General features: G+C 44.4%; 1 protein-coding gene across 9 annotated transcripts in view; it reads left to right on the top strand.

The window, feature by feature from the left end:
• Window positions 1–2054: 2054 nt before the first annotated feature.
• The window catches only part of HNRNPM (heterogeneous nuclear ribonucleoprotein M), a 40027-nt gene continuing 21509 nt past the window's right edge, over window positions 2055–20572 (top strand). For 5 of the 9 annotated variants that reach the window (XM_078443504.2, XM_081791474.1, XM_081791472.1 and 2 more), the window contains exon 1: window positions 19839–19960. In XM_078443504.2, coding sequence (XP_078299630.1) covers window positions 19883–19960 — 78 coding nt within the window. In that variant the 5' untranslated portion in view covers window positions 19839–19882. Of the gene's footprint in view, window positions 2215–11597; window positions 11768–18807; window positions 18861–19773; window positions 19782–19838; window positions 19961–20572 lie in introns of those variants that run through there. The other 4 variants (XM_060630052.3, XM_060630051.3, XM_081791475.1 and 1 more) reach the window with 2 other exon arrangements.

Genomic DNA, 20572 nt, shown 5'->3' with positions numbered 1-20572 from the left:
AAGAATGTGTGCCAAAGGAAAGTGTGAAGAAGATAATAGTTCAGGAGACTGCAAAATTCCTGGGGGCAGTGTTGGGTTAAGTCATCCAGCCCCCAGCCCGTAGGAGCTTGGCCTGGAAGAATTTGTCTCTTCAACCAGGGCCTGGCTTATCCCTGATTTCCAGTCACACCGCAGGAGAAGGGAGTGGAGAGCCAGGTGGCTTCTTGTCCCTGTTGCTTTGCATTTGATTCGGACTTTGCTCCCTCTTTCTCTTAGACTCTTATGGTCTCCTCCACCCTGTCTGAGCTGCACTGAACAAGGGGATTCAGAGGTTTGTGAGGCTCCTTCTGCCCCCTACAGTCTAGGGAGAGAATGGTAAAGCTTAGATTCCAGTGGGGCCACAGAAGAAGGGGGTGTGCCCAGGAGATTTTAGTAGAGCAGAGGGGGTGTGGGAGGAGGAGGTCCTTGAAGATGGGTGATAGGAGGAAATTCTGTGAGACACAGGAGTTTGGGAACTATGTGGGAGTGGGGCCTACCCTCTGTCAGGCTGGGCTGGCTACTGGATTTCTTCTCTGGGCCTGGAATTCTCAGCCTGGGTCAGAATCACCAGGAAGATTTAAGCAGCTAGGAGGGTGTGGCAGATGAGATATTCCCCCAGAGCTTGATGACGTGTAGAGAAGGGGTAAAGAGAACTTTCCCTTTGTAAGCCCAGAGAGAGCTTGATGGTTGGATGGAAACTTCTGCGAGATCCAGCGAAGCACTTCAAAGTTCCAGAGACACTGGGGAGGGAGGTGCTGTGGGGAAAGGGAGCCTGAGGCCTCTAAATACTCTCCCGGGCTCTGGCCTCTTCCCAAGCCAATGTGGTTTCCTCATGACACATCCTGTAACAGCCCTTGAAAACCTGTTTCTGGGGGCGCCTGGGTGGCTCAGTCGGTTGAGCGGCCGACTTCGGCTCAGGTCACGATCTCGAGGTCCGTGAGTTCGAGCCCCGCGTCGGGCTCTGTGCTGACCGCTCAGAGCCTGGAGCCTGCTTCCGATTCTGTGTCTCCCTCTCTCTCTGCCCCTCCCCTGTTCATGCTCTGTCTCTCTCTGTCTCAAAAATAAATAAACGTTAAAAAAAAAAAATTAAAAAAAAAAAAAAAGAAAACCTGTTTCTGGACAGAGTCAAGGCTTCAGGACAAAGGAATCCAGGGGTAGGCAGAAAGGGGCCCCAGTTAAGGGACTCTCCTGGCCTGTGACTAATTTCTTCCATCATGTTTGGATTCTTGCTTTTTCATTCACTCAAGAAACATCCGTGATTCGGGCCCCTGGGTGGTTCAGTCGGTTGAGCATCTGATTCTTGATTTGGGCTTGTCATGATCTCTCTGTCCAATGGGATCTAGCCCCTCGTCGGGCTCCGAGCTGACAGCACAGAGCCTGCTTGGGCTTCTCTCTCTGTGCCTCCCTCTCTCTTTCTCTCTCAAAATAAATAAATAAACTCAAAAATTAAAAAAAAAAAAAAAAAAGAAAGAAACATCTGTGAGCACATGCTAAGTCCTCAGCTACATGTTTTGGTTTTTGGTTAATGGGTTCAGTGAGAGGAACATAGGCCACGAGCTCTGCACCCAGGAGCTCCCAATGTGGTAGGGAGACAGGCCAGACAAAGGCCACAGATATTCTTGGTGCAGGATGTTACTTGCTTAGGGAGACAGCATTTTGCACAGCAGTTCTGCCTGGCCTGACCAGTATCCTGCCCTCCTAGCCTAGCTAATTCCTCTATATTCTAGGAAACAGAACTTTCTCGCTGCCTCTGCGCCAGCTCTGATTACAGAAAGCTGGGAATGAGTAGGTCCAGGTGGGGAGGTGGGGAGATACTCTCCTGCTAGACTTGGAGAGCTGGTGGAGTATCCAATAGGTGCCTAAAGCAAATTCGTCGCCGTAATGAATGAATAACAGCTGCCGGTGTGCGCTTGCGCGCGGCGGGGGCGTGGCCCGGGGCAGGGGCGTGGCCCGCGGCGGGAGGGGACGAGGCGGGAGCCGGTCCCTGCGCGCGCAGGCGTTACTGGTCGCGCCGAGTCACGTGAGCGCGCAGGCGCAGCGCCGCGCAGCCCGTACCCTCACACAAAGCCCAGACGCGGAGAAAATGGCGGCAGGGGTCGAAGCGGCGGCCGAGGTGGCGGCGACGGAACCTAAAATGGAGGAGGAGAGCGGCACGCCCGGCGTGCCAAGTGGCAACGGGGCCCCGGGCCCGAAGGGGTGAGTATTCCACGGCTCCTTGTCCCGGGCCGGTCATCTTCGCGGCGGCCGGCGGCGGCTCCGTTAGGTCTGTTGGCGGCCTCCCACCGGCGCGGCCTCGGCCCGGGCCTTCCCCGCCGGGCCTTCCGAGGGTGGGGGCGGCCGAGGCCGTGAGGAGTGAAGCCCGGCGACCCCGTGGACGCCTCAAGGGTCGCGCCCTCCTCGCAGGCCTCGGTCCTCCGCTCCGCGGGTCCCTCTAGGCCGGGCCCGACGCCGAGGCCTGCGGCCGGGGCCCTGCGCACGGGGATGATGGCGCGGCCCGGGGAGTCGCAGAGTCCGCGGCCCGCTCGCCTGTCGGGTGACCTTGGGTTGAGTGGTTTCACAACCCCCCTCCCCCACCGTCCGTGGTCTCAGTTTCCCGATCCGTGAAGTGGGGGGAGGGGAGGGAGTGCGCGCGCAGGGTTTCGCGCGCGGTGAGCCTCGGTAAACGGCAGCCGCGGCGGGTAGATTTCATTCGGCCGGGACCGCGAGGCCGGTTCGGGGCGCCTCCTCTTCCTTTTCCCCTTCCCCCGCCCCGCGGGAAGTGCCTCGGCCAGAACCGCGCTAGCCCTGCGCTGTGGCTCCGGCCCGAGTCCCTCGGCGCGTCCTTCGCTCCTCCCCAGGTGCGCAGTACGTATTTGTAGAGAGTTCGGCCCTTGCTGCTCGGTGTTCGCCCTTAGAAACAAGAAAGAGTGGCGGAAAAGAAAGAAACTTCTTCCGTGTTCCAGGGGAAGATTTTCCGTCACTAGGCGGGCTCACCACTTGCAGACTTTGTCACCTTTTCAATCCAGCGTGGGGCTGTGTGCGGGGCCCTTGGTTTTTCAAGTTTAATTAAAGCTTCGAGGTGTTACCCTGTGTCCCCCCGGAAACCCACCCGTTCTGATTACAGTCACCTGAAAGACGTTGTGGCCGTGACCACCAGCTGTCCGGCCAGGAGGGGGGAAGTCTAGGCACACATTTGATTTTAACACAAGTTAAAAAAAAAAAAAAAAAGGTGGTAACGTGCATAACATAAAATTTACGGTTTTAGCCATTTTTGAATGTGCGATTCAGTGGCATTAAGCGCTTTCACCATGTTGTGCAGCTATCGTCCCTTGTCCGTGTGCAGAACGTTCATCTTCCCAAACTGGAGCCGTTATACAGTAACCTGTTCTCTCCCTTTCCCCAGGTTCTGGTTACTTTTATATACTTTTCTCTTTGTGAATTTGCCTTCCCAGAAATTTTTAATATGCGTAACTAGAGTTTGATCGTGAATGTGGTGAAATTGCTTTGTTAATGAGCATTCAGTAAACACTAGCTTTGTTAAACTTTCTCTTCTTAGGTGGAGAGGAACAAAATACCGTGGTTACTGGTCCTGAGAAATCACAACAGAAAAGGCATCCTGGAAGTTTTTGCAATGCTTTACTGTTGAAAGCTGGAAAGAGAGATGTTCACTCGGACTTTTTTCATCATCTATTTAGGGAGCTTTGTAGGATTTTTGAGGGCCATAGTTGGGGGCATTTAAGATACATATTTTTCCCGTATTTTATCTTTTAAAGCATTTATCACAGGGCAGAGTGTTGCTGGAACCATGTTAGGTGAGAAGTTGGATAAATTATAAATTATAGCAGCTGGGGGACAGTTTTCAAATTTCCCATTTTCCTGTGCATTTTCAAGTGGTCATTTTGTGATTGATTCATTTAAGATGTGGACTATTAGGAAGAACCTGAAGGCTTTTAGAGAGAAAATACCCCTTGTTGGAAAGAATCCAGAGTTTAGGACTGCTTAATAGAGGATCTATTAATTAGCAACATTTAGATCGGTTTCGTGTGGCTGGTGGAAAACTTTTTTTTTTTTTTTTTTTTTTTTTTTTTGGTGTGAGGAAGCTTAGGAAACCGAGCTCTTTGGAATAAAGTCTTTGCCCAGAAGAGGAGGCAATTTACATTTCTGTAGTAGGGTAATTACATTGTGAGAAGTAAAAGGAATTATCCGGCTGGGAGCTTGGAGGGTCCACCCTCCCTCCCTCCAACCTTAACCTGCCCCCAGGGAGCTGTTGGAGGTGGATGAGAGAAGATGAATGGGGAGGGGCTGGGAGGAGAGTGTCTAAAGACTAGGGATTTTAGGTGTTTGCTTTGCTATTTGTAAGGAACTGAAGCTGCTTTAGCATTTTATGCTAAAATACTGGGGGCCAGCTGGTGGGCAATGAATTCCAGGCTAAGGAATCCAGATTTTTATCTTGAAAGCCTTTTTAGGGATGGGAATTGAGTGAAGCGGTTCTTCTGACCTGTCTGAGGCCTGTCTGAGGCAGGAGTGGAGTGTGCTGGACAGCAAAAAAGCAATGAGCAAGCAAGCTTGATTGAGGACCCCGGATAGGAAAGCTTGTTTTCCAGTTCCTTTTCTCCTGGGTGTGGGAGGACTTGTTTTATTTTGATGAGAAATTTTCATCTAAAGGCAATCAAGATTCAGAGTTAGAGTATATTTAGTATGTTTTGTTGGGGAAAAAGCATTCATTTTAGAGGACTACATGTGGGTTTAGGTGTCCCGCCCCCAGTTAAGTAAAGGTTGCACCATATATTTAAAATCAGTGACTTAACCTATTCTTTTTCTAGATTAATCTTGTGGCTGAATCAGAAAATTGAGAGATGGACTGGTCATTTCAAAAATAAGAAACTGTATTTAGTATAGCTTCCCAGGGAGGTAACGTTAACTCTGTTGTAGAACTGAGAAAAAGATTCTTTTTTTTTTTTTTTTTTTTTTTTTTAAACAATTGAGAAAACTCATTAAGGAAATTGACCCAGAGACTAGGGTGGCCATCTTGATTCCAAGGGCCTTGTTGCTTCCACAGTGCTACCCCGGTAACCTCTCTAAACATAGTCATTGGAAGTGTTTTATTTAAACCAAATTCTCTGCTTTGCAATGATTTGAGTGTTTGCTGTACTTTAAAAAGTGTATACTTGATAAAAAGGATTTTTGAGGCACATTACATTGTGAGCTCAACTTTAGAATGGGGGCCCCAGGTGATTTGAATGCATGCTGCCAGCTCCTTGCTTTTACTTTTTTTCTTTGATTTTATTCATGGCTGGGCAAAGAGATCCTCTGTAAAGATTAGGTTGTTTCTTTTTGGGATTCTCAGATGGGCTCTTCCATTACCATGTTTTACAGTCAGAGTTGAAAGCTGAATTGCTCCTCCCGTAGACTGTAGCGGCTGTGCCTAGGTGGCCTCAGCCACCGCCCTGGTGGACTTTTAATCACTATGTAACAGCAGAAGGCTAGGACTGAATCCATCCCAGTCAAGATTGTTACAGAAATCTGTCAGTGCCACTGTTACTGTGTGCTGCGTCTCCTTCAGACCTGTAAGTGTGGCTAGTAAGGAACTGAAGCCTAGCAAGGAGATGGTGACGTTGGGGTTCAGACCTGGATCTGTGATGCTTAGTTACCTGTCCTGCTCCTTTGCATATTGTGCTTAACATCTACCAAGCTGCTTTTTGTTCGATTGTTTGTTGATTCTCACAGCATCCCCGTGAGCTACCTTGGGTACAGGTTATGCTGGTTTTGCTGCTAAAAAAACCAGCCAGGTAGAGAGCTAGAGTCATGAGTAGTTCTGTGAACAGTAAATACATTAGAGGAGCTGAGGACCTAATGTGAGCAGGGATTGGGGGAGGAGGGAATCTTTCCCTCAGGAGATATGATCAGGTTTTCAGGGTGTTGGGGTTGCCATTCAAACTACACTCTTTGTTGAAAAACTAAAAGCAATGAGAGCATTGAATGCCGTGGAGGAGGCGTAAGAGAAAGAGAGGGTAGGGATTCAGCAAATGTAGCAGTTTTTTGTGGAGCAGGCACTGTCTTTTTAGTTGTGGTCTTTAGGTACAGTATAATTCTAGCACAGTGGGGCAGTGACATGAAAAATGATTAGCTCAAAGAATGCAGTCAGTGAAACAATTCCATAAGCCATAGGAAACATACTTCATCTTAATGACTTGGAAGGTATTTAACAGGTATCTTACACTTGGTTTTTGTTGTATCATGAAATAGATTGATGGAATGTTAGAAAAAAATTTTATGGTGCATCTGTTTAGAACTTAGGGTGAGTGATCGGGTGCCAGAGTAGACAATGTTCATTTGGGAGTTGAGAGCCAGTTAGCAAGCAGAATATTGGTAAGACGTTTAGCTGGTCTAGGTATATCTCTTATTGTGGCTTCAGTCTCTCTGAAAGATTACTTTAAAGTCTATGTTGGGGCACCTGGGTGGCTCAGTGGGTTAAGTGTCCGACTTCAGCTCAGGTCATGATCTTGTGGTTCGTGGGTTCGAGCCCTGCGTCGGGCTCTGTGCTGACAGCTCGGAGCCTGGAGCCTGTTTCGGATTCTGTGTCTCCCTCTCTCTGTGCCCCTCCCCTGCTTGCACTCTGACTCTGTCTGTGTCTCTCTCTCTCTCTCTCAAAAGTAAATAAACATTAAAAAAATTAAAATCTACTTTATATTGGAGTTACAAATCAAGTTATTAGAGTTAGTTTGAAATTCCACAAGCAGAAGTAGAAACTTTATAAAAAATCTGTATTGCTGAGGTGCGTGGGTGGCCCAGTTAAGCGTCTGACTCTTGTTTGACTCTTGATTTCGGCTCAGGTCATGATCTCACAGCTTGTGGGATCGAGCCTCGAAATGGGCTCTGTGCGGAGCCTGCTTGGGATTCTCTCTTTCCCTCTCTCACTGCCCTTCCCATTTGTGCACACGTGCTCTCTCTCAAAGTAAATAAAAATAAACCTCAGAAACTGTATTGGCGTTGTTGGCACAATAAGCGCACGTATTGGAAACGTGCAGCTTGGTGTCAGTATTATGAATCCCTCACTGAATCGGTGTAGTAAATATGTCTATGACACCCACAAGTTTTTTCTCTCCTCTGTAATCTTCGGAGTTCTCTCCCCCTACCCCCAGCCCTAGATCTGCTTTCCTTCAGTATGCATCAGTGGTTCTCAACAAAGTCTCTTGACTTTTTTCCTCTCCGGGGTACATTTAGAAGTGTCTTGGAGACATCTTTGTTTTTCACTGTAAGACTGAGGGATGGGGTTGCTACTGGAACCTCTTGGGTAGAGGTCAGGGATGCATGCGGCAGTCCCACACAGCAAAGCTTCTGGCGGGGATGCCCGTAGTGCTGAGGCTGAGAAACCTTGGTGTGGATTAGTTTGCCAGATTAGATTTTCTCAAATACAAACTTTTATATGATGGGATCCTATGTTACACTCCTTGTTTTGGTCTGGTTCGAGTAGGATTGTGTTGAGATTCCCTTTTGTTGTGTATAGTTTTTTACTTTTTGTTGCTGAGTAGTATTTCAGCTTATGGTTCTACTACAATTTGGTTTTTCATTTACCTGTTTAGTAGACAGATTTCCAGTTTCAGGGTATTACAAATGTTGCTGTGAACATTTAGGTACAAGTTTTTGTATGAATATATGCTTTATTTTCTCTTGGATAAGTAGCTGTGAATGATTGGGTCATATGGTAGGTGTGTGTTTAATATTTTTAAGGTCTGTAATCTAAATTTGGGGTATCTGGGAGTAAGCAGTTTATCAATTTCAAAATATAATCCACTTATAAACATTTACTTTTTTTTCTTTAATTTTTTTTAACGTTTATTTTTTGAGAGAGAGATAGTGTGAGTTGGGTAAGGGCAAAGAGAGAGGGAGACAGCGACTCTGAAGCTGTCCTGATGCTGGGCTCAAACTCCTCAACTGCGAGATCATGACCTGGGACGAAGTTGGCCGCTTAACGGACTGAGCCACCCAGGTGCCCCTAAAAACTTACTTCTAAAAGGTTTTCGGAATGAAATGTTATAAATATCTTAGGGCTATAGAAGGATATTCCCCCAATTTTATCCTGAAGATAAGTGAGAAAATCAAATTGGGCATTCAGGATACCACTTTTTTTTTAAGTTTATTTTGAGAGCACAGTCGAGGGAGGAACAGGGAGAAAGAGAATCCCACTTGGGCTCTGCACTGTCAGCACAGAGTGTGATGCAGGCTTGAACTCATGAACCACGAGATCGTGACCTGAACCAAAATCACGAGTTGGGATGCTGAACCGAGTGAACCACCCAGGCACCCCGAGGATACCACTCTTAAAACCCTCACATTCTCCATAGTTGAATGTGTATTTTGAGTGGGATTTCTTTGAGGGTGGTCTGCAATTCTGTCAAGAGGGGTTGGTCGTGTAGATATTACTTGAGACAAAAGAAAAGTTTACAAAGGGGCAGGCACCTGGCTGTTTCAGTCCGTAGAACAGGTGACTTTTGATCTCGGGGTCGTGAGTGCAAGCCTCATGTTGGATGTAGAGATTATGAAAACATTTTTTAAAAAGAAGAATTGGTAGTGATCTTTGGGTTTACGAAAAGGTCAGTTTTTTGGGAAGCTGGAAGTGATGATAGTTCTGACCCCTTTTACTTAGGATGAAACTTCTCCGTGAAAATGATGAGCCAGAGAAGGATTGGGGTACAGAGTGCTGTGCTCACATCTTGGGCATAATCCATATGAGCTGCTTGCTTGATGGTGAGCCATGTGATAGGGATTAACCCCAAACCAAATACCCAGCTTCTGTGGTTAGATTGGGTAGCTAGTTTATTCTCAGCCATAATGATCTGCAGAATGTAGGCTAGACACTTTGTTACCTGCTTTGGCTGTAATTAGTTGTTGATACATTTTGTAACTAGTAGATGAACTGAGCAGGTCTGTGAAAACACAGATGCAGCTATTACCGTGTCATGGACTTTGTGTCAGGATGATGTTTTTTAACATAAATCATAGAGTGTTTAGGTTTTAAAAGAAACTAGATATTGAAATACTTTTTTATGCACAGACCCTCCCTGTAGGTCCACGAAGGTAGGTTGATCTACATTTTATTGACTTTTACTAACACTTTCCTCCTATCTGCCAGGAGCAAGAGACACTTTGGCAAACGCGCTCTTCGGCAGACTTTGGTGTGGGGACTTTCGTGTGGCACAGACAGGTGGTCTCTGGTGGTTGAGGGATTCCTTTGAGATCTGCTTGTGGTGTGCAGTCAGCCTGAGAAGGATCTCGTGTGAACCTGGGTAGACCGTAGAATTCTAGGAATTTAGAGACTAGAGTGGCCATACCCCTCCACATCTGCCAGCCTCTGTGAAGGAAGTCTATTTATTGCATGTTGGTGTCGTTAAAATCATGGAGGAAGCTGCTTTCCTTACTTTTGCCTAGGAGGATACTTTCACTGGGTTACCACTTGGCACCCTTGTGTTTGGATATGAGGGACCAGCAGAAGAAACTCTGGGGTTTATAAAAAAGTTGCTAAGTTGATAACATTAAAATTTTCCAAGGGGGGTGGCTGGGTGGCTCATTTGGTACGGCATGTGACTCTTGATCTCAGGGTCATGAGTTAAAGCCTCATGGGGGGCATATAGATTACTTAAAAATTTTTTTGGGGGGTGTCTGGGTGGCTCGGTCGGTTAATCGTCGGACTTCGGCTCAGGTCATGATCTCATGGTCCGCGAGTTCGAGCCCCGCATCAGGCTCTGTGCCAACAGCTCAGAGCCTGGAGCCTGCTTCTGATTCTGTGTCTCCCTCTCTCTCTGACCCTCCCCCGTTCATGCGCTGTTTCTCTCTGTCTCAAAAATAAATAAACATTTAAAAAAAAAAATTCCCCCCCCAAGTAAATACTTCTCTAAGCTATCATCTGGTATTTGAACATTACTTTTCCCATGCAAGGAAGACGTATCCTAGAGTAAAGGTCAGCCCTTTAATTAAACGAAGGTGGGTTTGTAAATCAGTAATAGACAATCTTGGCTTTTTGTTTTTCCGTTTTAGTCATGGATCACAAAGTCTGCTAAAATCTGTGGTTTGGGAGTTTTCTGCATTTTCACTGGGGGAAAGCATAGGGCTCTGTAAGCAGAAAGTGCAGGACCCAGTGTAGGAAGCAAGAGAACTTCCTGTGTCTGTTGGATCCCCATTTGTTCCTGATCACCTCTTACCGGTGTCTGCCTGTAGTCACAGGGGGCTGAACAAGAGTGGGCAGGCAGCTCATGGAGTAGCTTCACTTGGCCTATGTGTGGGCCCTGCCCTGGCCGCACACACTGGCCTGTTTCTCTGTGCTGTCGCCTAAGTTTCCAGCCTAATGTCTGATTCTGTGCTTTGGAGGTTTGCTTGTGAAACCTTCTAATCTAAGCTGAATTTGTATCTGTAGAGCTTAGAAACGAGGTGTTATGGCATGGAGACTCCTGACACAGAAAGGTAGAGAGTATTATAGGAAAAGCCACGCCAGAAGAACATTCACCCTTTGCTGAAGGTGGGATCGTTGGCTGCATATTGTTTTTTACCTACCTGGGTTGCTCAGACTTTGGTTTTCCTAGGGTTGTATAGAGAATGACTTCTTTACTGTTAAAAAAAAAATTGTGGTAAAATGTACGTAAAATGTGCCGTTTTAACCATGTTAAGTGTATAGTTCAGGGGAATTAAGTACAATGTTGAGCATATACCACTGTCCATTTTCAGAACTTTCTTTCTCATCCCAAACAGAAACTCTCATCCATTAAACAGTAACCCCTTTCCCAACTCCCTCCAGCTTCTGGAAACCTCTATTCTGTCTTCCTCTATGTCTGACTTATTTTGCGTAGTATAATGTTTTCAAACTTCATCTGTGTTGCAGCATGTATCAGCATTCCGTGCCTTTTTATGGCTGAAGAATCTCTTTATGGCTGTACCACATTTCTTTATTCCATTCATCTGTTGGTGGATCCTTGGGTTGTTTCCACCTCTTGGCTATTATGAATAACGCTATTTGGTGTACAAGTATTTCCTCCTTCCTGTCACTTCTTTTGGATCTGTACCCAGGAGTAGAATTGTTGGGTCATATGGTAATTATGTGTTTTAACTTTTTGAGTGACTGCCAAGCTTTTCTGTAGTGGCTGTACCATTTTATATTCCAGCTTAAAAAACATTCCCCCCCCCCCCCCCAAAATAAAAAGGTAGTTTTATTTGTGAAGTTAAAGTTGATTGGGCCTATGTGCACCAGCTCATTTCTGTTCCATGAAATCTTGCAAATCTTCCCTTCTTTTTTCCTGTTTCTGGCATGAAATGAAAACACCTTGGGCAGGGAGTTGGCTCCTGGCTCCTATTTCTATTATATCCCCTAGGAATGTGTGAAGGCAGAGGAGAGCACAGTTTATTGGGAATGGCTTCTTGGTATGTGGGTTTTAAGGAGTGTGCTACTGTACCTTTCTGCTCTAGGAGCACTGAAGTTTGAATGTCTCAGAACAAAGTCAAGATTAGTCTTGTGATGGATGTAACTATGTGGAATTCTAAATCTGGCAAATCGAATACTGTCTTTCATGTTGTGCTAACATATGGACCCTTTTTTTTCCCTTCGAATTCAGTGAAGGAGAGCGACCTACTCAGAATGAGAAGAGGAAGGAGAAAAACATAAAAAGAGGAGGCAATCGCTTTGAGCCATATGCCAATCCAACTAAAAGATACAGAGCCTTCATTACAAACATACCTTTTGATGTGAAATGGCAGTCACTTAAAGACCTGGTTAAAGAAAAAGGTAATGGTACTGGTGGTCGAGTAGGGTAAGAAGGTCGACGCGTCATCTTTTCTGTGGCTAATTCCTTGGTTATTTTTCGTCAGTGGAAGTTGATCTGGGTAGAGCATTGTGTTCTGTCCAGGCTTGAGAGTTAAGCCGCTTTACCCACCCTACTTTTTTGTGTGGTCATGCACCTGTGTGTCAAACAGGGTGGTTTGTATGGTCCTTTGGCCTACAAATGATTTTACTGGCTTAATATGGTTAATAGGACTTTGATTAAGCTTGAGGGGAACCTCTTTGTGTTAAGGAAATTTTTTGATTTCTTCATATTAGGTGGGAGAGGTTTTCCTTTAAAAATTTTTTTTTAGCTTTTTAATTCTGGAGGGAAGGTAGTTTGTTTAAATTTTGTGGATGTCTTCCTGGGATCAAAATTTGGTAGTTGGAACTTGCGCTGCTCAGCTTCTAAATTCTACAACATGAGCTTGTATTTAAACTTGGGCTTTTTCCACCCTGGGAAGAAACACGGGTTAGGTTGGCAATTGGACAGCTCAAAAGAAGGCATCTGCCGGGCAGTGCCGTTCTTGCCGGCAAACGCCAGTAGCGGCCCGGTGTCCCGGGCCAGGGCAGGGGGAGCAGCCGAAGCTCTGCTGCCACCAGGAGGTCCTAGGAGGCCGGCTGTCCCTGTGGTCCTCTGCCTCACCCCCTGTGCACACCATACGGATCCTCTTCCTTTTCACATTCTCGTTCTGCTTTTGTCTTCTTTCTTTCCTGATTCTTGGCCCTGCTGGTGGCACTCAGGGCTGAAGAGATTGCTCAGCCCTGGTTTAGACGAAACTATTGATAGAGAACAATTTGTCTGATGCCTTGAGGTCTCCCCCAAGGGAAACTAGAATCAAATTACCCTTAAATGGAGTCTTTTTGAAGGACTGAAAGTTACTGGTTTTCTGGAGCATTCATAACGAAAAGAGATGCAAGTTTGAATTGTCCAATGATTAACATTTCAGTGGCAGAGATGCCACTTGGCTAGGCCATTTTGGTATGTGTACTGGTGCTCCCAGCATCGGGTTTCGAAATTATGACTGGCCCACTGCCGTCCTTGTCCCATCCATGACGTGCCAGAAGCACTGGGCCCCGTGAACTTCTCTGTACAGTCATGTAGGCTGCTCCCGTGTAGTAGTTCTCCAGATAACACGGAGGGAAAAATGTTTCGGTGTGAGATTTGTTTTCCTGCCTCGATCAGCCAAATCATTCCTGCCAATGCTCCTAGGGCAAGAGTGAAGTTTCTTCTTTTTGTCTGAAGGGCGTGTCCTGTGGCATCCCAGATGCAGTGTTCTTGGTTTTTGGGACTGCTGCTTCAATACAAGCTTAGAATTTCTGTACAGTACAGTTGGGTCTCATTCGAATTAGTTTTTGGAATAACTCCCAAATTTGTGTTTTTGTGATTTGGTTGAACCGCTGAATTGCTACTTCCATTGATAATAAGGTATAGTAGTTCCAAGAACCAGGAATGTGGCTTTGAAAACGCAATTGTTAGAATTTTGTAAGAGATGGCAGGCCAAATTATTTTTTATTTTTAGGAGTGTGTGAACCAGTTTTGGGACATGATGGATAAAGTAGGTGACATTTTTACTGCTTTACCATTCAGTAATTCAGTTTTGGAAGCCTTAAAGCTGGTAGCAGCAGCAGCCATGACGTTTCTGGATGTAGAAGCAGTTCACCTCAATTTCCTATTTTGCACTGTATTAAGTGTGGGGCCAGCCTGGTGGTTTATTCGGATACTTCCAAACTGGTTCTCATATTCCCCTGGCATACTGCTATGAATGCCCTGGCTCAGCCCTTTCAGTGTATTTTTTTGGTGGTGTAACTTAGAATTACAGGTGTGCAGTAAATCAGTTATTTTAAACAAATCTTAAAATGTTCTTGTTTAGAGCTCCCCTGTATAGGTTAAATTAATTATTTTTCTGTTTCAGTTATTTGCAGTATTGTATTGTGGGTAAAGGGAATTCATAAGAGAAAGGTAATTTTTTATGGTAATGCTTCTGTTCAGCATGGGAAGTCTGAAGTTTACTGTTCACGTACATAGGCCTCCTTAAAAATGTTTTTATTTTTATTATGAGATTTAAAATTACAGTTTTATTCGTTTCTTGGTATGCTGAAAACGTGTAGGTGCTTATTGGAAATCTGTAGTATTTACTTGAAACCTGTTGCAAGTAAGTTTTTATTTTTTGAAGGCCTGTTGCCGCAGCTAGGGACAGTTAGCACCCTAAAAGCGTCAGTCTCAAGGTAATCTCCAGAGTGGACCAGCTGCAGAGACCTGGCTTGTTATAACCCAGACACTTTTTATTGGTCTGCCTTTTAAGAGTTTTGCTGTTTCAGGAAACCAGTGGAATAAGCTTCATTAGTTGTCTTCAACTGAAAGGTCTGGGAAATGTCCTGTCACTGCAACACTGTCTGATTGCCGCCTCTCAGAACTAAACTAGCTTTAAAGTGGCATGACCAGAGCTTTTCTAAGGCTAATCATGCCTGAGATTGCCTCTTGTACCCCTCCGTGATTCCTGATCTTTACCCCCTTACATGGCCACCGGGCGTATGTTGTCCGTCTTAAGTTTTAGCCTTTGGCAACATTCTAGGACATCCTATTAATGACACGTGTATTCTGTGAATTGGTCACTTTGCCTTTTCCCCTGGATGGGGTCACAAAGCTTGTTTGGTGCCCAGCTGTTTGGTAACACTATCATGCAATCAGCATCACTGAGTTTAAAGAGAAAATGCATGGAAAGCTTGTTTTGTCCTGAGTCGGGCTGCCTTTTCTGCTCACTACCCACCCATCCCCATCCCCCTCCCCCTATATTGGTCAGGGATGTGGCTTCAACAGTTTTCACAGCCCATAGAATTGAACGCTGAACTTTCCTCTTCCTGTTCTAAGTGTCCTGATGGAACAAAGGAAAGGTTTCTATTGTCCTTTCTCTTGACCATGTTTATTTTTAACGGAGATATTACATGGAACAAATAAATGGCTGCTGTGGACACCAAAGAGTTGCTGGGTTGAAACCAAATTGAGAGTCAGGGTAATAGGAAATTTGAATTGGCGATTGTCACGCCAGGTCCCAGTCACCCAGTTTTCACCCCTTGACAGATTGGAATCACGTTGCAGGTGTTTGACCTTAAGGACTGGGTGAAAAACGGCGCTCTGGGGAATTTACACTTGGTGCTGTGCTGCGTTACTGGGAAGTCCTGTGTGGATGAATAAAAGCTCCTTATTGGTTATTGGGCTGCTTGTTCTTGTTCTCCTGGCCTGACCAGGTAGTTGGCACATCGAGGTGGGGCGGTTGTAACCAGACAGGCCTGAGTTGGACCTGCCCTGAGTAAACAGCACAGTTGGAGGAATAAAGGAAAGTCCATGATGGAGTTTACTCTCAATCAATCCCAAGTTTATCAGCAGTCAGGTTGACCTGTGTAAGCAAGGATTTCTTTAAGCACTTAATCCTGTCCTCATTTAATGCATCACTCTAAGTAAATTTCAGATTCCAGCTGACAGAAAACTGAGGCCCAGAGGGCAAGTGTAGTCCAGAAGAAAGTCTCCCTTGGCCCTTGAAGACAACCTGTGTTGTGGATTTATGGAGCCAAACTTTATTTTCAATTTAAGTAAAAATCCATATCCAGTCCTTTTGTTCCTTTGTGTTTTCCTCTTTTGTAAATTCAGCCTGCATTTTTTAAAGAATTATGCTAAAACATCTATATCTGGGGGTACTTGGGTTGAACCTGGACAGTGTAGCCTGCCTCAGCTTACTTGGTAGGTTTTGGTTTAGTTAGAGAAGTAGTGCTCTTCAGCTTTTGCTATGAAAGTAGCAAGAACGGGCTCCATAAGTATCCAGTTTGTCCATTAAATTAAGTAGACATCGTGTAGAATAATTATTTTGCCACGTTTCATGTTGTCTATGTATTAAAGATACAAGTTAAAATACTCATTTGTTCCGTGCACCCCTCTATGAGAGCAGCCAGCTGAGACTTGAAATGTGTTTGAGGGGAATGCATTTGATAACATACCCTACTTTTGAGCCTTCCCCCTCCAACCCCATCTTTTAAATTATAGGCCTTTTCACATGTGAATTCTCTTCAGTGAAGTTTTGGCCTCCATACGTCATCTTTTTGGGGGGGGGGTCAGTTTCAGAGTAAATGAGAATACAGAAACAAATACTCTTGGTGATAAAAATATGAGCGGGAGTGTTAAATCACAGTAGCTCCTAGGGACTTCCTGACTTCATTTTGGGTTGCGTGTTCATTCTGCTGATCCTCATGATGTGTTTTATTCTTGAGGCAATGCTTTTAATAATCCATGTAAATGTTGGTTAAAGGTGACTTGGAGCATTTTAAACTAAAGGTAGGTGATAACCTTTGTCAGATTTTTCGAAGTCTTAGTTTTTTCATATAGATGTTTTGATGTTTAAAGCTCAGAAGGATTTCCTAGCACCTCCTCTTGAGATTCCATGGATTCCATCCATGTTCAGGAAGGGAGAGGAACAACTGTATTTTTCATCAGTACCTGCGAGTTCCATTTCAGAGAGACTTGCTACTTACTGCCAATTTGTTACCTCTGCCTCTCAGTCCTAGCTCCTCTGCTGTGGTGGATTTGCTTTCTTAAACGTAGTTTCATTGGCTGCGAGCAGACTGTGCATGGTTGGCAGATTTTACCTTCAGAGTTTTGTTGCTAGTTGTTCGGACTGAACAGGTTTTTGTTTTAATCCTGTAGAACTGAAAAGAGAGGTGGTCCTCATTATATCTTCCTCTAGGGAAGTACGAACTAGCACCTGTTGCGTATCTTGTATACTGATTTGCTTACATCTCTGAATCAAGGCAGTCTCTCAGGGTAGAGATTGGCAATTGACGAGGGACACGGTTATTCTTAACGGTCCTCAGGAACAGCACTACTCGTGCTAGAGCCACGATGACTTCCTAATCTGTGGCTAAACGGACAGGGTGGAGGGTTTTTTTAATGTAACTTTTTTGTTTTTACTGAACAACTATACCATTTGGGGGGAAAAATAAGAAAGGACATTTTAAACAAAGTTTTGGTGCTAAGGATTGAAGTTGGATGTGTGCCATCACTAGAATGTTAAGTGGGCAAAGCCCTAATTTCTGAACCTGGCTTTTTGGAAAAAAGTTTGGTTTGGACTTGGTTTCTAGGGTGCAATGACAGTTTTGATAAAGTGTCTTTATGGACACGGACTAGATACTTATCAAACGCAACAGTATTTGAATTCTGACAACATAGTTGTCTTGAGTTAGAGATTGTGATTATTTAGTTTTAAGGTCACTACGTGGTAGTCCCCGCTTGTAGAAAATAAATTTGAGGTCTCTTCACTGTCTTGACATTACTTGGCATTTTTATCAAAGTGGAGATAAAGGCTGTTGGTCCTCAAATGGCTGCTGCTGTTGAAATGAATGGCTGTTTAAAAACATGGCCTCAGGAATGGCCACAACTTTTTTGGAATTGCTTTCCTTTTGTAAGGGTGAAATAAAGCCAATTTGTATGACTGTCCCTTGGCTGATCATTTTCAGTTTGCCCCACAGGAGTACATACTCCAAAAGTTAAATTACACCAGCCCCTATTTCCACTCGTTTCTTTGCACTCATTCTCCTTCCTGTTTTGTGCACAGTGCTGGTCTGGTTCTGTAACGTACCAAAAAAAGACAAGGGGAGGTGACTTTGAACACTTGGCCTTCTTGTTGTCAATGGCCATGCAAGTATATTGCTCATAAATACTCCCTTCAAATTGTTAATTTTTAGAAGTAATTTTTTCCTACTTTACATTCACATCATTCCTTGATGTATTTTAAATTCCTTATAATTTTAATTTCCTTTGGACAAATGAATTAGAATAGGCAGGACTTGTCAAGGCCATTAAGAGGCTTACGTTTACCCTTGTACTGTTAAACCAAACTTGAACACTGAATTGGAGAAGGCTTTACTATCGTAAAGATAATCCTTTTTCAAAAAGGATATTCCTGAGTACAAAACCACTTGCTTGACTTTGGAGAGCCCGCTTAGAGATTTTTCTCCAAGTTAACACTTTAAATTTCTGTTCTTTTTGTGCCATCTTCAAGTTCAGCAGCCATTTTGGTGGTTGTCGTCTTGATGGGTTCTAACATCTGGTCATGGTGGTCATGAATTGGCAATCCAAACCTTGAGGAAAATCTGTGGAACCTTTTGAAATGCTTCATTTTTAACCCCTTCCCCACCTTTGTGTAGATTAGAATCCTGTGTCTTAACTGTTAGTTGCAGACTGAGCTCTGAATTCACATTTATCTTTGTCTTTCAATGGGAAGGTTGAAAAAGCAGGAGGAATAAAAGCCTGCCTTAACTCACCGAAGAGAATCCAGATGCTGCTCTGGTTTTGCCATCGGATACTCGAACTTCCTCCTTCTGACCTGTGGAGCCTCGTGCTGTGCGCAGGACCAGCTACAGATTTTGTGGGGCCCCGTGCAAAATGAAAACGCGAGGTGCCTCGTTAAAAAACTGAGAATTTTGTGATAGCAGCATTAAACTATGCACGTGGGCCTCTTGAATGCAGGGCTTTGTGCACTCCTGTAGCCGCCCCTTTGGGCATGTGTGCGTGCACATCCTTGGATTTAGCAGTTGAGCTCAGTTCAGTGGCATTGCGGCCCGTGTGCTGTTTCCCTGCTTTCACCAGTAAGAGTGTACGTGCAAAACTGTTTTCCTCCTTTCCCCAAAAAAGTGAATCACGCAGACTTCTTTCCTATAGATTTGGATTGCCTCTAGTCATGAATGAGTATTTCAGACAGGGAAATTGATACGGAAATCTGTGGAAATAGCTTGTTTGTGGTGGGAGGAAAATCAAGGACATAATTGTTAACGAGTCTCACCTACTTTTACTGCACACCTGTAATGCCTAGTTTGGTGGTTTAGAGAATATGGAGTGTTTCTGGGCTTTCTTATAAGGCAGAGGCTCCATACAAGGTTGCTGACGATTGTTCTAAATTCCCATTGTTTTCTTGGCTTTTCTCCCTTGGTTTATGTGTCGTCTGGAAACTGATTTGTAGTTGGTGAGGTAACATACGTGGAGCTCTTAATGGACGCTGAAGGAAAGTCAAGGGTAAGTGTCTGAGAGAATTTCTTCTGTGGATTTACTACTTGAAAAATGTAACTGTATGGTGGCGTGGAATCGAATGAAATCAGGAAGGCAGTGAGTGCTCATGTTACAGTAGCTATGTTTGATTTTTGCCAAACATTTGAGTGGGGTGGGAGGGGATTTGCAAACGGGAGTCCCGCTTTTCCAAATGGCTGGCCAAAGAGCTTTTTGGTATTCTGTTTGGATGCCCAATTTGGATAACTGGGGACCAATAGCAGCATTGTCTCTTTGTTAACAGAGGAATTGGCTGTGTGTGAATTATGCATGGAATTTTAGCGGTGGTATATTAATGTAAAACGTGTGTTCTTGTCTAGAAAATGTTACTCTTGGTCGTTTGCTGAATTTGAAAGTTGTGTGAACCAAAGATTCCGAAAAGTTGCCTTTGTGCCAGTAAATTGTAAAACAATTATTAAAACCTGAATGTTTAAAATTGGCCTAGTTTAAAGAGAAAATTAAATTATTTTGTCGTGCAATAGAATGGCTTAGAACAATCAAAAGGATGAGCTTTAATTTACGGAAGGGATGGATTTAGGAGGAGTATGATAAGGAATTGATTTGAGTACAGAGAGAAGCAGATCTAAAGTTTGTGTGATTTCTTGGAGAACCTGAATTTAGGTCTGCTTATTACAACTTCAGCAGCTATAGTGCAATGCTGGTAATGTGCAGGCAGAGGAGGTAACAAGGAGCCCAGCTTTTAATAAGGAAGGCTAGGCGAGTCATTCCTGTGAGCTTCCCCTTAGAAGGGTTGATATAAAAACTAACCTTGTTATATAAATCGTATTTTTAATTTATATAATTGTCATTGGTATTTACTATGTTTTTCTTTTTTTTCCCCTCTTTCCTTGCTCTTCTGACTGGTCTGTGGCTTCCTCCAAAGGGATGTGCGTAAGTATTGTCTAGTTACTTATTGGCAATTGAGCCTTCTCAATTGTAGGACCGGTTTCACTCATCTCCTTTTGGCTCTTCATAGCGTTGTTGAATTCAAGATGGAAGAAAGCATGAAAAAGGCTGCGGAAGTTCTAAACAAGCATAGTCTGAGTGGAAGACCACTGAAAGTCAAAGAAGTAAGCTCTTGAAACAATGTGGATATCATTTATAATTGTCGAGTTGTCCCCATTTGGAGTTAGGAAAAGACAAAAATAATCCTTGACTGCATTTTACGGAGCAGACCAACCTGTTGTTTTTAATGAAGAGGGCCAGTCACAGGCTTCAGCAGTCAACTCCTGTAGGAACTTGGAATAATGATGGAGCACGTCCTGAGCAACTGCTGTCTTCCCGATGTCTGTGATTTGTCTTAGACCAGCCTACCTTGTTTTATTGATCAGGGGCACTTGGACTGAGCCCCTGGTTGGTGTATGTGTTTGTGGGTGTGTGTGTGTGTGTGTGTTAAGGGATTCTACACCTAAAGTTTTACCCAGCCTGAACCCGATTTCTTAGCCCACCTTTTTTCTTTTTTAAAGCGAGTTTATCATTACTCAAATCCACTTTGGTATTTAATCCAAAGCAGATACCTTCTCTCCCTTGAGAAAGCGGGAAGTTTTTATGATTAAATCCCTCCCTTGTTTTTACCTTTCCTTCTTAGAGGAAGATTAATATATTCAGAGCTCAGAGAGTAGAGCACAGTAGGGGCTAAGGTTTCTTTGGGCTGAAGAGACACATGAAAGGGCAAAGAGTTC

Source organism: Panthera onca, chromosome A2, assembly GCF_046562875.1.
Source record: "Panthera onca isolate mPanOnc1 chromosome A2, mPanOnc1 haplotype 2, whole genome shotgun sequence".
Lineage (NCBI taxonomy): Eukaryota > Metazoa > Chordata > Mammalia > Carnivora > Felidae > Panthera > Panthera onca.
This window is presented reverse-complemented; position numbering and strand designations above follow the sequence as displayed.